Below are 16850 nucleotides of genomic sequence, written 5' to 3'. Positions count from 1 at the left end.
TCACATTTGTCTGCTTGTTCACTTACCCCCAATCTATGCAGGTCTCTGGGGCACTTAGGGAAGCCTATTCTGCTAAACTGCAGAGGGATATGTTTTTGTTTTTGTTTTTTAAGTAGCCTCAGCGCCAAATGTGGAGCTGCAACTCGTGTCCCTGAGATCAAGAGTCGCATGCTCTACCAGCTGAGTCAGTCTGCAAACTTCTCTTACCTTCCTCTTCAGCAACTTCAGCCCAGCTTATATAAAGCTCAAAAGGTTTTACATCTGCTTTAACCCTTTGACTTTGTGGCGCTCCCATCATAAAACACACTTTGACGCCAGACTGACCAAGTGTGTCTGTACTAGGACCTCATGTGACACCGAAGTTTATATGAATTTAAGGTAAGGAAGTGGTTTCCATTTGAGAAATGAAGAAAAAGTTATTTGCATACTAGCAAATCCACAGCTTGGCATTTTCTGAGGACCCAGGCACAGCCTTGGAGACATTTGTCCTGGCAGACGTGGACCACCAGAAGGTGGCCACCAACATCGGAAATGGCACAACTACCAGCCCAAAAGACAAGGGCCATGTAGGAAAGTAGCCACATTCACATTTTGAGAACACCAGCAAGACCTGATTATTTTACTTCCTTTTTCTAATTCTGTGGGCCTTATCTGAGTACTACTCTCTGGCCGTCCTTCACAGACGGGAGAGAAGCCTGGCTTCTGGTAAGATGGGTTTTCCCTGCCATCGGCCGGACCAGGTCCCTGTGCTTCTGTGGCTGCTGCTGCTGATCCTGGGTGAGTAAGGGTCAGACTGGGACAGGGGCCCAAGTTCCTAATGTCAGCAGGTAGAGGGAAAGCCAAGGGGCTTCTATCTCCGCTATAGAAGGGCTTCTATATCCCTTCAGATAGAAGGGCTTCAGACACATAGCAAGAGGTGGAAAATGAGCAGAGCTGGGTTTCCAGGAAAACCAAAGGCTCCAGAGACCTGGCCATCCTTTGTGGCACCTTGGCTTCCTGCTCGTTTCCTTTCTCACCTCATAGGAAGCTTGGATTTTTCTCTCTGCAAAACCACACCTCTAAATGCCCAGAAAAACAATTACTGCCCACATGGGCGAGGGGAGGAAGGTCTGTGGAGCAACGTGGCTCCTTCCTGACATTTTAAGCCCACATTTAACCAGAGACTGAAAAAGTAGGGGGAGGGATGCCTGGGTGGCTCAGTCATTAAGCTTTTGCCTTTGGCTCAGGTCTTGATCCCAAGGTCCTGGGGTCAAGCCCACATCAGGCTTCCTGCTCAGCAGGGAGTCTGCTTCTCTCCCCCTCTGTCTTTCCCCCTGCTTGTGCTCTCTCTGGTTCTCACTCTCAAATAAATAAATAAAATCTTTATTAAAAAAAAGAAAGGAAAAGTAGGGGGAACAGTGCCCAAGAAATGAGGAGGAAGGGGGAGATAAAGCATTTCTCCAAGCCCTTCTCTGCCTCTGCTCCGCCCAGTTCAGGCCAGAGAAGAGAGCGAGAGGGAGCACGAGCTGCTGCGTGCATAGCAAGGAGGCCAGGGGTGTGGATACGAGCCATTCACGCTCATCACAGAAATCAGAGGCTGCATTTTGTTTGGGGGCCATGGGAGGTATGGAATGTGTGGAAAGAAATGGGAGGGAGAGCCCAAGAAGGGACTCTGGCTGGGTTGCTGGGAGTTTCTCAGAGTCTAACCAAGGGTTGGAACAGTGTCACCCCATGCTAACCTTTAACCTTTGGCTCTCTCACAGCTCCCGGACGAGAGCAATCAGGTCAGTCTTCCTTTCCCTCTCCCTCCTGCTCTCTGGGCATTGGTCCTTCCAGCCAGCATGCCTGTCCCTGTAAATGGGGGCTGAGGTTGTGCCAGAATGAGTGGTGCTGCCACTCTGGGATCACACCTGTCACCATGGCCAGTGAGCAGAGCCTCCTGTGATTTCTGCAGCCTTCAGTCCTTTCCCCATCAGTGCAGGGCAAGGAAGCATTTGCAGAGGCAGGAGGCTAATGTCCAGAACCTTCCATCTGTCTCCTTTTTTCCCTAAGGACCATCCCCCCACACCCAAATGTTCAAGCTACAGCCATCATCAAAGGACAGAAAAGCAGCTCCTATTCACAGAGGAAGTGCTGCACCCAAATTTTCATACACTCCGAAGGGAGCTCATGCTGCTGTCCTGCTTCAAAATCTGGTCCCATTTGTCATTTGCAATTTTGTATACAAAGGGGATTTCTCAAGCAGCCCATGACTCTCCATTCAAATTCTTTATGTCCCTTCATCTTTTATTGTGTCTGACTTAGATGGAGTGTAGACAAAAGTTGCCTTCCCCATAGAATCTCAAGTTAAACAAAGTTTAAAAGTAATGAAAGCAGGAAAAAATGTGTTGTCCATTACCTATGAGCAACCAAGTAGGAAGTGATTGTCCAGAGTCTAGAGACTACATCCCAGGCCCACCCGTACCTTGACAGGAATGCACAGGACAAGAACATTTCAGAATCAGCCATCTTCAGAGGCCCTCATAGTGTGTCCCCAGCTACACATCCCATCTCCCAAGCTTTTCGGAACCCACCCCAGGGACCCGAGACCTCTCCCTTATGGCACCCACCTGCCCACTTCTGGCCTATGCAAAGGGTAATGAAGAGCAGGTTCTGCCCCAGGCATGTCCCCCAGTTGTATCTGCTCCTTTCCCGATGGGAATCGGCCCAGATGGGACCTCCCCTGGGCTCAGCCCACCTCCCATCTGCCTTCACCTGCCTGCACCTTTCTCTTTCCTGTTTAGGAACACTTCCAAAAGCTTTTCTTCTCCTCAAACCTCCATGGTCCAGAACCTTCAAAGGAGAGAAAGTGACTCTCACCTGCAAGGATGACCATTCTTGGGCCCAGAGATACGTATCTTGGTATTGTGATGGGATTCCCTTGGAAAGTAGACGTGGAACAATCCAAATAGACAAGTCTGGATATTACACATGCAAGACCCCAAGATCTTCCTTCAGTGACCCTGTGCGTGTGGAATTTTTATCTGGTGAGGAAAGAAAGGGGTGAGTCTCTGAAATCAGGCTGCTGGGCACATGTCTGAAGGCTGGGTGAACGCAGGGAACACAGACAGTGTTGTAAGCAGGTATGAGGATATTTGATGACTTGATCCTAGTTGGGAGAATGAGGAGATAGGGCTGTGGAGGACAGCACACTGTCCCTCTCCTCCATCCAGAGACACATCAGTAACCCAGAAGCCACCAGGCAAGAAGGGACTTGGGTCTGACAGAAGATATGGTAGAAAATTCCTCTTTTCATGACACATATGAGGATCTCTTAGGTACATTTTCTGAAAATTAGTTCACTATCTAGGACAAGAGAGCATTAGTAGTGGGGCCACACAGAAATGGTGGTGGAGGACATTCGCCAGTGTGTGCAGGGCCATAGCTCTTCCCTCAAGGGCAGAAGTGAGAGCTTGAAGAAAGAAACAGTTGGAGTGTGTTTGTTCACTCTTTGCAGACTGGCTGATCCTCCAGGCTTCACACCCTGTCTTTGAAGGAGATGATGTGACTCTGAGATGCCTGGGGAAGAAAGAAGAAGATATTTATGAAAAGACTTACTACAAAAATAAAGAAGAAATGAGACAGTGGTCACAATATCATTCAGAGGTCAGAATACATTCAGTCTCCAGGGACAATAGTGAATATTATTGTACTGCTTCCGGGGAAACTTTATGGAGCCCATGGATAGAAACTTCAAAACCTTTAAAGATCCAAGTTCAAGGTAATGGCTATACTCCTGTGGGTAATAGGTCTTGACAGAGAAACTGTGTGGGGATCAAAGAGGGGCCTTCATAAGAGGCCTCTTCTGAGCAGCCATGGGAAGGAGGTGAGAGGTGGTTCCATCTCCATGGGTCCCCACCTTCTGACATTGTGCTGAGAACACAGGTGTCCCTCTCCAGGAGCTCGGAGTCTCACTGCCCTGGGAACTGTTTTTGTGCTTCTCTCTAGAGCTGTTTCCACAACCTGTGCTGAGAGTCAGACCTTCCCAGCCCATCGAGGGGAACCCAGTGAACCTGAAGTGTGATACCTGGCTCCCTCCACCAAGGTCATACATTTGGCTTCAGTTCTGTTTCTTCAGAGAAGATAAGGCCCTGGAACCTGGTTGGAGCAGCTCCTCAGAGCTCCAGATCCCCACCATGTGGAGTGAAGACTTAGGGTCCTACTGGTGCCAGGCAAAGACAGTGACTCCCAATATCATTAAAGAAAGCCTGCGATCCCAGATACATGTACAGAGTGAGTGTCTGTGGGGCAGAGGGAAGGGAGAGGAGAGCAGAGAATTACCTCTCTTGCTGCCTGAGATAGTGAACATGGCAGAGAGGAGCTACCAGCCATCCCACTATCCCTTTCTCTTAGGTTCAACATTGGCCTAACTTCCCTATAACATTCTCTTCCATTTAAGTTAGGTAATAATTGTTATTGATCACTTGCTGGGTGTCTAACCTGTGAGGGCCACAAAGACACACAGGGTACATTCTATAGTGGGTCAACAGTTAACAAGAAGCACCAATGACCACATGCAGTCAGTCTGTAGAGGCGCTTTAGGGTGTCCATGTGTCAATCAAAAGTTGTTCCCAAATAATCAGAAAAGAGGAAGATAAACACAAACTGAAATAGAGAAGAAGGTGGGGAGGTGGTGCTGAGACTGGAGGAGGCTTGTGGGATGGAGAGGGGTTTGGGTTCTGAATCAAGTCACTTCAGGATACAAGGAACCTTCCCTATTCTCTTTCTTTATGGTCCTTTGATGCATCAGAGGTGGCTTAGAGATAAAGGTCCATAAAATTTGACTATGGTCAACGTTAGGTTTAAAAGAAGATAGACCTGGTGCCCACATTACCCGAGGACAAAAACTGTTGTGTGTGGGGACAGGTAATGTTCCCTTCATAATAATGTACAATTCCCTATTACCCACTTTGGACCCCTGCCTACTGAACCTGTTGCTATTGGCTTATTCGTAGCAACACCAGCCTTCTCCTTGGCTCTGTAGCACCTGCCTTTGAGACCCTCTCAAATTCTCTTCTGTCCCCCTAGGGATCCCTGTGTCTGATGTGAATCTAGAGATCCAGCCCCCTGAGGGCCAGCTGATTGAAGGAGGAGATATGGTCCTTATCTGCTCAGTAGCCAAGGGTACAGGGACTATCGCATTTTCCTGGCACCGGGAGGGCACGGAGAGAAGTTTGGGCAGGAAGATGATACGTGCCATGTCAGCAGAGTTGCGGATAGTCGCAGTGAGGGAGCAGGACGCTGGGAGGTACTACTGCTCAGCCGACAATATCCAAGGCCCCATCCTCAGTAAACGGATCAGAGTCACACCAAGAAGTAAGTTACTCGCTTTTTCACTCAACCTTGTTCCCAAGCCAGGGTTTAGTTTCTTTGTCAGCCAGAAGGATCTTCTGAAGAAGGCAAGAAAAAGAGGTGTGAAAATTTAAATGCCAACCAAGGAATGGCAAAGATGGAAAGTAAGGTGAGACCCTGTCTGACAGCTCCTGTCTCACTCAGTTCCAGCATCCCACCCCATCCTCACTGTCAAGACACCCAGAGCCCTGGCCGTGGTGGGGGACATGGTGGAGCTTCGCTGTGAGGCCCAGAGGGGCTCTCCCCCGATCCTGTACCGGTATTACCATGAGGATGTCATCCTGGGGACCAACTTGGCCCCCTCTGGAGGAGGAGCCTCCTTCAGCCTCTGTCTGACAGCAGAACGTTCTGGAAACTATGCCTGTGAAGCTGACAACAACCTGGGGGCCCAGCGCAGCAAGGCGGTGATGCTCAGCGTCACAGGTAGGGCTTGTCTTGATCCCAAGTCTATATTCCTACTACTAAATTATGCTGGATGTTTCCTTTAGTATCTGGTATACATTTTCAATTAAAACTGCCAATGAACTATGTTTCCTCCTTCAGTTCCAGTGTCTCGCCCTGTCCTCACCCTCAACCCTGCCGGGCCCCAGGCTGTGGTGGGAGATTTATTAGAACTTCACTGTGAGGTTCAGAGAGGCTCTCCCCCAATCTTATACTGGTTTTATCATGAAGATATCGTCCTGGGGAACACGTCGGCCCCCTCTGGAGGAGGAGCATCTTTTAACTTCTCTCTGACCACAGAACATTCTGGAAACTACTCCTGTGGGGCTGACAATGGCCTGGGGGTCCAGAGAAGTTACATGGTGACACTCAACTTCACAGGTGTGTTGGAGGTACCTGAGTTTCAGATTACAGTTAAGGTCAATAAAATATTTTTCCTACAGACTGTACAAATTCTACCATCAAAGAGTTTTTGAACATGCACACAAAGGCTTGGGGCTTCCAGAGATTGTGTTGATTTCGTGGGGGACGGAAAGGGAATAGATTTCAATCTTAGATGCTGACAACCATGGGCCATTATTTTGAAAATTACCAATTATAGTGGAGATAATTCAAATGGAGGAATCAAAACCTGGAAGAAAACTGTCCTGATAGATCTCTACTCCCCACCTACATGTTGTCTAGGTCAAAAACACTTGCCACCAGAACTCAAATACAGGTCTTCCCATTTAGGGCTTTCCACAAGCAAAGTAATCCATATCACTGTGGGCGTCATTGGGTGCCTGCTAAGTGTGCCTGGCCTTGCTGCTACTGCTTATTTGGTGAGTTACTTCAGGACCCAAAGGAAATCAGGTGGGTGTCTATGTGTTACCCTCTGATGTTGTGACTTTTGCCATTGCTATCAAAATTTGGACTTGTGTAGTGTGTTCTCTTAAGATGATTATTCTCTTCCAAATAGTAAAGCCTCAGTTCTACTCACTGGCACTCTGTAGGCAACAGTGACAAAAAGGCAGAATACATTTCTCAATGAAGTTTTCACTCCATGTGTTTAATTTGAGATTTAAACTAGGTAGCAGAGTTTTGCTTCCAATTAAAAATTAGAAAGGTTATTTGCCATTCCAACCCCAGTTCAAAGCTTACTGAGAACAAAAGGAATAATATTAAAAAGTCTTTCATTTGCGACAACAAAAGATAGATAATAGCCCTGGTGCAAACCATACATTCTGAAATATATTTGAATGCCAGTCAAATATTGTGAAATTTGGAAAATTAATATGGATGCTGAGAATGAAATGAAATGGACTCTGAAAAACAATCTGAGGGTTTTGAAGGGGCGGGGAGTGGGAGGTTGGGGGAGCCAGGTGGTGGGCATTATGGAGGGCATGTATTGCATGGAGCACTGGGTGTGGTACATAAACAATTCTGTTACGCTGAAAAGAAATTAAAAAAAAAAGAAATTAAAATTTCAGTTTTTTATCATTGCAAGTATATAGAAATATAATTTATTTTTTATGCTGTTCTTATATCTTGCAACCTTGCTATATACATATTTATTAGTTCCAGTCTCTCTTTTATAGATTCCATCAGATTTTTTACGTAGGTGATTCTGTCATCTGCAAATAAAGATAGTCCCGCTCCTTCCTTTCCCATCTAAGTTACTTTTATTTCTTTTTCTTGCCTTAATGCACTGGCTAGAACCTCCTGTACAATGCTGAATAGAAGTGGTGAGAGCAGATATAGCATATCAGCATAGCAGGTCTTGTTCCTGATATTAGGGGAAAATATTTGTCTCTCATCATTTAATATGGTAATGTTAGCTTTGGATTTTTTGGTAGATGCTCTCTATTAGGCCAAAGAAGTCCCTACTATTTGTAATTTGCTGAGGATTTTTATAAGGAAAATCTTTATCAAATGCTTTTTCTACATTGATTGAGATGATCATATGATTCTCTTTTCTAGTCGATTGATACGGATTTTGAATATTGAATGTCAAAACAACCGTGCATTTTTGAGGTCAACTTCACTTGGTCATGACTGTTGAATTTGATGTGGTAAAATTTTGTTAAGAATGTTTACAGCTACATTCATGAGGGATACTGCTTGGTAGCTTTATTTTCTTATCATATCTTTATCAGACTTGATGTCAAGGTAGCACCCATTTAGTTACCACTTCTAGTATTTGTCATTCCTTTTTGTGTCTTCATATTTCCAAATGGTATCATTTTCTTTCTGCGTGAAGTACGTTTCACATTTCTCAGAGTATGGGTCTGCTGGTGAGCTTGACTGGTCGTGTTGCTAAAGTCTATTATATCTGTAATGATTTTCTACTTGGTCTATCAACTATTGAAAGAGGGGTATTGAAATCGCCAACGCTAACTATGGATTTATCCATCTCTTCTTACAATTCTATCAAGTTTTCCCTTGGGTATTTTGAAGCTCTTTTATTAGATGCATAAATGTTTGTAATTGTTTGTGTTTTTGGTAAAATGATCAGCCTATCCTTGTGAAATGATATTTTTATCCCTGTTAGTGTCATTTACTCTGAAGTAGTCTTTGACATTAATGTATTAATAAAGTACTGTTAACAGGGTATTCTTTTTAAAAAATATTTTATTTATTTATTTGAGAAAGAGGGTGAGAGAGATAGCATGAGAGGCGGGAGGGTCAGAGGGAGAAGCAGACTCTCCACTGAGTGAGGAGACTGATGAGGACTCGATTCTGGGACTCCAGGATTGTGATCTGAGCTGAAGGCAGATGCTTAACTGATGGAGCAACCCAGGTGCCCCTAACATGGTATTTCTTTATCCATCTTTTCACTTGTAACCTATATAGGCCCTTATATTTAAGGCATTTTTTATAAATGCATAGCATATAATTAATTGTTGCTTTTTATCCAATATGACAGTCTCTATCTTTTAACTAAGGAATTTAGATCATTTATATTAATGTGATGATAAGATTAGATTTAAAGTCTATTATTTTGCTATTTATCTTCTATTTGTTCCATCTGTTCTTATACCAACTGAGTATTTTTTATGATTCCATTTTTCCCTCTGTTGGCATACTAGGTATATAATTCTTTGTTTTGTTCACTTCACTGGTTGTTTTAGCATTTCTAGTATGGATAGCTAAATTACCACAGTCTATCTTCAGGTGCATTCAGTCACTTCACATATAGTGTAAGAATATTACAGTGGGGCACCCGGGGGGCTCAGTGGGTTAAGCCTCTGCCTTCGGCTCAGGTCATGGTCTCAGGGTCCTGGGATCGAGCCCCGCATCGGGCTCTCTGCTCAGCAGGGATCCTGCTTCCCCTCTCTCTCTGCCTGCCTCTCTGCCTACTTGTGATCTCTCTCTCTGTGTGTGTCAAATAAATAAACAAAATCTTTTTAAAAAAAGAATATTACTTTTATAGGGCATCTGGGTGGCTCGGTCAGTTAAGCATCCAGCTCTTGATTTTGGCTCAAGCCACGATCTCAGGGTCATGGGATCAAGCCTCCCACTGGGCTCCACACTGAGCTGCAGAGTCTGCATGAGATTCTTTCTCCCTCTCTCTCTCTGACTCTCCTCCCACTCGCTTTCTCTCTAAATGAGTAAATAAATAAAGAAATAAGTGAAATATTTTAAAAAGGGATATTCCACTCTGCACTCCATTTCTTCCCTCCTAGCTACAGTGCTATTACTGTTGTATACAGTCACAACTGTTAGTTGTTAAGTATAATTTAAGAGACTTAAGTATAATTTAAGAATTTTACATACTTACTTAAGTAGTTACTGCTTCTGATTTCCTTTATTTCTTTTTGTATCTTCAAATTCCATCTGGTATTACTTTCTTCCTGCCCCAAAGATTTCTCTTAACATTTCTAATAGATGGGTCTGCTGATGATGAATTATTTCAGGTTTTATATAGTCTGTAAAAGTCTCTGTTTTGCATTCATTGTGAAAGATGCCTTTGTTGTTATAGGATTATAGGTAGAAATTTTTTCTTCTTTACGTATTTTAAAGATACTGCTTTACTATCTTCTTGTGTGCATTCCTTCTGACAAGAAATACACTATCATCCTTTGTTCTTCTGTGACTGTGTTTTTTTCCTCACTAAATGTTTTTCATGGATCAGGGATTCTTGAACTAATGGACTTTTTAATTCAGTGTCTTGGGTGCCTGTAAGGTTTCACTACTTTATATTTTGGAATTACTAAAACTTTTCTTTCTGTCTGTCTCTCGCTTAACATAACATGACACTTCCTTTTCTGTCAGGCCAAATGCTTTTGTTCTTCCTTTCTTAGGGCTTATACTGAAAATCAAGTAAGCAAACAAAGAAATAAAAAGAATATGTGGATCTCTATTTAATGAAAAAACTTACATATTTTTTTCTTAATGATGCTGATCAAGCATTGTCTCCTTACTCTTTTGTTTTCAGGTCAATCAATGAGCCTCTGTCCTGTTTCTTTGCATGAAAAATGGCACCAACATTTTATGACTGATATTTTAAAGCTATTTAGTATTTTCTTAAATAACATTACATGTAAATTAAGTCTACATATCATTTTTTAAAATATATATGAAAGGAATAAGAGCACTAAGCTTTATGGTACTCATCATAAAGTGTATCACTCATTTAAAGCCTATTATATGCGATTTTGTAGTTTGTCTACTCCCAGTTATTCAATAACTACATCTCAGTTCAATTCAGTCAGTATTAGTATCGCCATATTAGAGACGAAAAAATGGAGATATTTCGTAAGTTATCTTTCCGAACTTGTGTATCTATTAAGAGTCAGAGTTGGGGCTTACTTGGGGTTCTTCTTAGCCTTTGACTCCACATTCTCTCCACTGTACCTTTGTGACTTACGGAAGGCTGGTCACATCCCCTACTTTCAAAACTACTTTTCTGTTTCATCACCTGTATTTGTGTCACTTACTAATTAAAAACATACCAGAAGTGCAGACATTAAGACCTTGCCGTTGAAGTTAATAATGGTCAAAAACTAGATTGCTCAGCCGTACAGCAACCGGCACAGGGAAGTCAAGATTAGCAATGATCATTTTATGTGATCCATGAGAACAGAAACCCAGGAAGTTCTGACCTCTCGATATAGAGGAAGTCTTGTTTTAAACAGCAAACTCAGTAAGAAATTCTGACAGTCTACCAGTCAGAGGGTATCTGACTTCCTCATCTCACAATCTTGCCAACCTCCTTCTCATTATCCATCAGCCTGCTCAGGGAGAAGCTCAGCCCTTTCCACTTTTTCTTTCTTTTTTTTTTTTAATTATGTTATGTTAGTGACCATACAGTACATAATTAGTTTTTGATGTAGTGTTCCACGATTCACTGTTTGTGTAGAACACCCAGTACTGCAAGCAACACATGCCCTCCTTTATACCCATCACGGGACTAACACCCCCACCACCTTCCCCTCTAAAACCCTCAGTTTTGTTGCTACCCTGTCACCCAGAAATTGTACTTCTGGGTATTTACTCCATTTTTTTGAAAAAAGAGAATTCTTCTCCTTAAGGCTGAGTGTATCCAACCCATTACCAAAGAGAGTGGTAACTGTATTAACTCTGTGACTGAACTGCCGGGATGAAAATTCCAGTAATGTAATTTGCCAGATACTTGATATCTGGCAGGTAAATTAAACTCTCCAAGCCCCAGTTTCTTTATGGTCATAACAATACTATTTACCATTTTGGTGGTATCCATGTAAACTGCTTAGTCCCAGACCAGCCCATATCTCTTCAGTGATATTAACCTGTGGCCTGTGGCATGTAAATAGCCACCTTCTGGGTCTGTTCTGTCTTTTGCAAATGAAGAGATAAACGGACTTGCAGACACGTCCTGGGACTGAGCTCACCCACCCACAAGGGAGGACAGTGGCTGTTGACTGATACTAATCGCAATTTCTCTAAGGAGCTGTCAACGCACCTCTAGTTTAATTCATGGTTTGCAGACATCAATCATTTTTGATGCAAATGTTTACTTGGGGTAATAATTCACGGTGTCTAAGCCCAGTGAGACAGATGCAGAGCCACAGATAAATAGGCAGTGGTCAGGAATGGGCTCTAGGAGGAGTCCTGCATTGGGGCAGGCCAAAAGGATTTCAGTGTCTCACTGATGATGGAAAACTGCCATATTTTCAAGGCTGATGAAGTAGTCTTCCAGATTAGGTTTACCTGTAATCACCTATTATACAATTGTCAATGTGCCCCCCCTTTTTTTAGTCCTCAAAGTATATACTTAAATTCGTTCAGTTGCTGAACCAAACTTTACTGAATATTGTCAACATTCTAGCCACTGGGAAAATAAAAATAATTGAGATGAGGTTGCAGCCTCAAGTAACACCCTCTTTCATGATGGAGAGAGTTGGAGGGAAACCTACAAACAGGTAATTGCCATCCAGTATGGTGATTTTAATACTGCAGGTTTCCATGTGAGTGTGGATAGGTCGCTTCAGAGCTTGCTGGCCTCAGGGAAAGCCCTGGAGGAGGAAAGATCAGCTGGAATCAGACAGGTGAAAGAGAAGGGGAGAAGGGGTGTGGAGAAAACAGTATGTACCCAGCTGATTGGGTTTGCAAGGACCACAGGTACAGATATGTCCGAGTGGTTATGGGAGCCCTATTTATTCACACAGTGTAGGAACTCTGTCTCTGGTCTCCATCTCCTGGGGCTGCGGCCAGGGCAGAGAAGAGGAAGAGGGGAAGCACTGGGCCCAGCGTGAAGTACTAATTTGTCTCTCTAGTGCTACTCGGCCACACCTCCTTAGAGTGCATGCTGCTTTTACTGACTGAATAAGTATGATTCTGGGCAACCATCTTTCCAGACCCCACCTTCTTCATCAGTAATATGCCACTGGAGGGGTAGAGCCTGATGTTCTCTAAGACCTGCCATGGCTGAGGCCCAAAATGAATCTGATTTCCCGGAAAGGGCATTCTGATGGGGAGCCCACTGCCTACACAGCTCACTCACGATCACTGACCTTCTGTTTTTCAGGAGGACCTCCTGCCACTGGAACACCCAGGTGAGGTCTCGTTTCATATGCTGACAACACTCTCATGATCTATTCATACCCACAAGACAGGGCCACAGGGTTCTATGTACATTAAAAAATATTTGACTGGATTTCCTATTAACATTTTCAAATTCTTACAAAATCCAAAAATGTGATTCAGAAAACAACTTCCAGCCATATCTATGAACAATACTCACTCAGACCTCTGCATACCCAGGACTCATGTCACTTGCTCTCCATGTCAGTCTACCTCTCCAGATGTGCCCTGGTGGAGAGCTGGCCACGCCCACCCTAGTGGCGTCCTCTGTCACCGGGCTCCACCTCAGACTTCCCCCTCATTCCTCCACCACACACTCATTCGGGACATAATTATTAAATTCTGGCAATGTTCAATTCACAATATTGATTGCAGAAGGAAACAGAAGTGGGGAAAAAAAAAACCACCCTTTTCCCAGGGATCTGCCAAGGTATCTTACGAAAGGTAGATGATTGTGATATGAGCTGGAATATTGAAAGTGACCTTTTAAAAAAGATGAAGGTGACATTCCGTGGGGGTGCGAAAGTCTTTGTGTATCCGTGTTTAAACATTTAAGTGTTTGAGAACAATAAGAAGTTGGGCAGATCTAACTGTTCACTGAAAAGACCTTGAGACTCCGCACTTTGGCCCGCTGACTTTGCATCAGTCGTCCCTCGCTGTCACACTGTCTTGGGCTGCACGTAACGTCACACACACCTTCTGAGTTCTCTTGAGAGAGTCATACAGACTCAGGGTAGGCAACCACGATATTTTAGAGAATGTTTTATTTATTTATTATTTGAGAGAGAGAGAGAGAGTGTGAGTGAGCACGAGCGGGGAGAGGGCAGAGGGAGAAGGAGGGAATGATCAGAGAGAGAATCCCACGCAGGTTCCACACTGAGCGTGGAGCCCAACACGGGGCTTGATTTCACGACCCTAAGATTATGACTTACACCAAACTCAAGAGTCTGACTCTTAACCAACTGAACCAGCCAGGCGTCCCCACAGCCGTGATACGTTTACAGGGACCACACTGGGCTCCTCCTGGACGCTGGTCTTCCTGAGACTCAGTGTGATCCACAAATCCTTCTCGCCCTGTGTCTCTCCCTGTCTGTCCCAGTTACAGTCCCAAGGAGCATCAGGAGCCTTCCTGGTCTGGACCCTGCTGCACAGACCCCCACAAGCCCCCCCACTCTGAGCCACCAGCCAGGATGGAGCTGCAGCCAGTATACAGCAATGGTGAGACTTCCTAAGTTGCCCAGGGCCCCAGGGATGAACCAAGGTGGGAGGGGAGATTGAGCAACTGCCCAACACTGAGTCACTTTCAACTTGAAAATGACACTCCTGGCACCGTGTCTGAGACAGAAGATGAATTTAGTAGCTGAGAAGAGTCTAGAACGTGGGCTCTTGGCTGGAGCGAGCTATCACCTCTCTCGCAGTGAATCCTGGAGATGACAACCTGGTGTATTCCCAGATCTGGAGCAGCCAGCAAATAAGCGGAAATCCAGGTGAGAGTCCTTCCTGACCAGGGCAGGTGAGGCAGCCGTGCGTGAGAGGATCCACGAGGGGCCTCGGATCAGGCCTCTCAAGTATGAGTGGGCCGCGGAAGGAAGGCATCATCTGCTCCCACGTTGCCACCATATGGCTGTGTCCCTTCCCTTGGACCCTTGTGCACTGCCACCGGATCCCACAAACTCTCTGAGGACAGACACTAGTGTTTCCACGAACTTACCAGTAGCACCCAGTGCGGTGCTTAGGAAACTATGGATCTCTTCAAATATCGTTTTTTTTTTTTTAAGATTTTATTTATTTATTTGACAGACAGAGATCACAAGTAGGCAGAGAGGCAGGCAGAGAAGCAGGCAGAGAGAGAGGAGGAAGCAGGCTCCCCGCTGAGCAGAGAGCCCGATGTGGGGCTCGATCCCAGGACCCTGAGATCATGACCTGAGCCAAAGGCAGAGGCTTTAACCCACTGAGCCACCCAGGCGCCCCTCTTCAAATATCGTTTTAAAAGAAGGCATGACTGCTCATTGCTAGTGTCAGCCTCGCATAACCTAATGTGTAGACAATCATAATTCTCCCAAATGGCCTGATTTCTAATGTCATCCTCCTCTGGCCCCCAGACATGGTTTCCAGCACGATCCCTCTGAGAGGCCCTGCCTATCCACCCTGGCCTGGATTCACGGCCTCGGTGACCCTTCCTTCCAAAGCTGGACCCCCGCTTCCTCCTGCTCTTCAGCCCCTCCCAGAGCTCTGGCCTTTCTCCAGCCAAGATGACCCTCCCCATTTTCCTGCTCACACTGGGCTGTTGCATGCTCTTGTGATCATGTGTCTCATCTGCCTGAAATGCCCTTCCCCCACCTAGTTTATCCAGTGACCCCTGCTCACATGTCAAGACATAGTTCAGGTGCCTCCATGAAACTTGCCCCCAGCCCTCCCTGTGTCCAAGCCTGGGAGGATGGGTTAGCCTTTGGGCAACAACAGTTCATTATGTATTTCCATCTGGTGCCCATCCTACTTGTTGCATACATCTACACGTCCATTGTTCCTCTTAAAAATTATAGGCTCCTTGGATACACGGACTGAGTTTGTTTGTTGTTTCTCTGTCCTTGTAGCTTAATAGAAGGTCATTGTTTACTGAGTACTTACTAATAAATGAATGAAAGAGATCCAGAGGACCCTTGGGAAGAGAAGAAACACACACGCTGAATTTTCTTACTGCTTCACTGCAGATCTTCGCTGGGAATTTGCTGTATGGCCTTAGAATGCCAACCCCCTCTCCAGCCTCCTCCACTTTCCCCGCATGAAGCAAAGCCTGTATTCCACTTTCTCCCAATCAGTGCACCCACAGAGGCCCTGAATGGGGGTGGGATGGGAGCAGGGGGACCACGTGGCTGGGACGATGAGCAGTGGGAGAGAAGGAAATCATCAGGAGAGTCACTCTGGGCATTTGGTGGGCAGGGGAAAGGCTTTATCAGTGTGTGGGGGTGGAAGAACCCCACAAAGCTAACCATTAAGAGCCCATTTGCAGAAGGGAGATTTTGAAAGGCATTGTGAGTGGGTTGTAAGTTGGAATATGTCACCCACAGACTAATGCTGTCTTCCCTCCTCCCATCCAACAGCACATTCACCAAGGACACATCTGAAGGATGAGGTGGGTCATGCTTTCTGCCTCCCTCTCGCAGAGCTCTCCTCCCCTCACCTGTGCGTAGGTGCTCACTGTTTGTGGGATTTCCACCAGGAACCTGCAGTCATCTATTCGGAGCTGAAGAAGGCACAACCAGAAGACACTGCAGGGCAGGCCCATGAAGATCCTGCAGAAAACTATGAGAATCTCCCATGTGCACCATCAGCTCTGGACTGCTAGCCCCCTACCCAGAGGGGCCCTCGAAGACCCTGGGAGCACCTAATGCCTTCCCCCATTCTCCACAAGCATGCTTCTCCTTCCATCCAGCAGGCTGGGTGAAGGTCTGCCCTCACCCCACCCCGCGCCTGAGTCGGCATGTTCTCTGGGAACAGAATGGGCAGCATTTCAGTAAACACCGCATTTCTACACAGTAGAGACACATGAAAGCAGGGCAGGTGGGCCTTCCCCTCCCACACTTGTGGAATGAGGAGGAAGGGCGAGTGGTCTAGCCAGGATCACAAGAGTGCTGTCATGACCACGTGCTCCGAGTGCCAAAAGCTTTGACCGCGCCATTTCTGCATGAACAATTGAAGCACTGTGTTTCCTCTTTTAGATGGACAGGTGGTAAGTGACTGGTGATGATGACACTAATGAAGAGGATGAGTACGGATACAGGACACACACCAATCCGCTCAGAATTGGGGGCCTTCACGAGTCTTCCTCTCCCCCAGGATCAGCACCAACCCTGGAGGCCCAGGAGAGCCAGTGACTCTCATGACTCAGACGGCAAAGCTTCGTGTCTCCGGGAGCCCACGTGGCCCGAGCCAGCGGAGGAGGGAGCAACGCAGGCAGTCAGTGGACCCACGGGACAGACCCCTCCCTTGGCCCA

The 16850-nt window shown here is 45.6% G+C and overlaps 1 protein-coding gene across 2 annotated transcripts; it reads left to right on the top strand.

Annotated features, from left to right (window-relative positions):
• The first annotated feature begins 296 nt into the window (after positions 1 to 296).
• FCRL3 (Fc receptor like 3) lies at positions 297 to 16511 on the top strand. Of its 2 annotated transcripts, XM_032845634.1 has the most exons (15): positions 297 to 378; positions 683 to 777; positions 1743 to 1763; positions 2763 to 3005; positions 3476 to 3739; positions 3967 to 4251; positions 5047 to 5334; positions 5515 to 5793; positions 5914 to 6192; positions 6496 to 6663; positions 12800 to 12827; positions 13955 to 14073; positions 14274 to 14342; positions 15957 to 15988; positions 16076 to 16511. In XM_032845634.1, exons 1-15 carry the CDS (start codon positions 368 to 370, stop codon positions 16199 to 16201), a joined length of 2307 nt encoding a protein of 768 aa, XP_032701525.1. In that variant the 5' UTR covers positions 297 to 367; the 3' UTR covers positions 16202 to 16511. The 2 variants fall into 2 exon arrangements, with proteins under 2 accessions (XP_032701525.1, XP_032701526.1); XM_032845635.1 differs by lacking the exon at positions 6496 to 6663 and having other exon boundaries at positions 298 to 378; positions 13961 to 14073; positions 15954 to 15988.
• Positions 16512 to 16850: the final 339 nt, after the last annotated feature.

Source organism: Lontra canadensis, unplaced genomic scaffold, assembly GCF_010015895.1.
Source record: "Lontra canadensis isolate GAN:19392208 unplaced genomic scaffold, GSC_riverotter_1.0 scaffold168, whole genome shotgun sequence".
Lineage (NCBI taxonomy): Eukaryota > Metazoa > Chordata > Mammalia > Carnivora > Mustelidae > Lontra > Lontra canadensis.
This window is presented reverse-complemented; position numbering and strand designations above follow the sequence as displayed.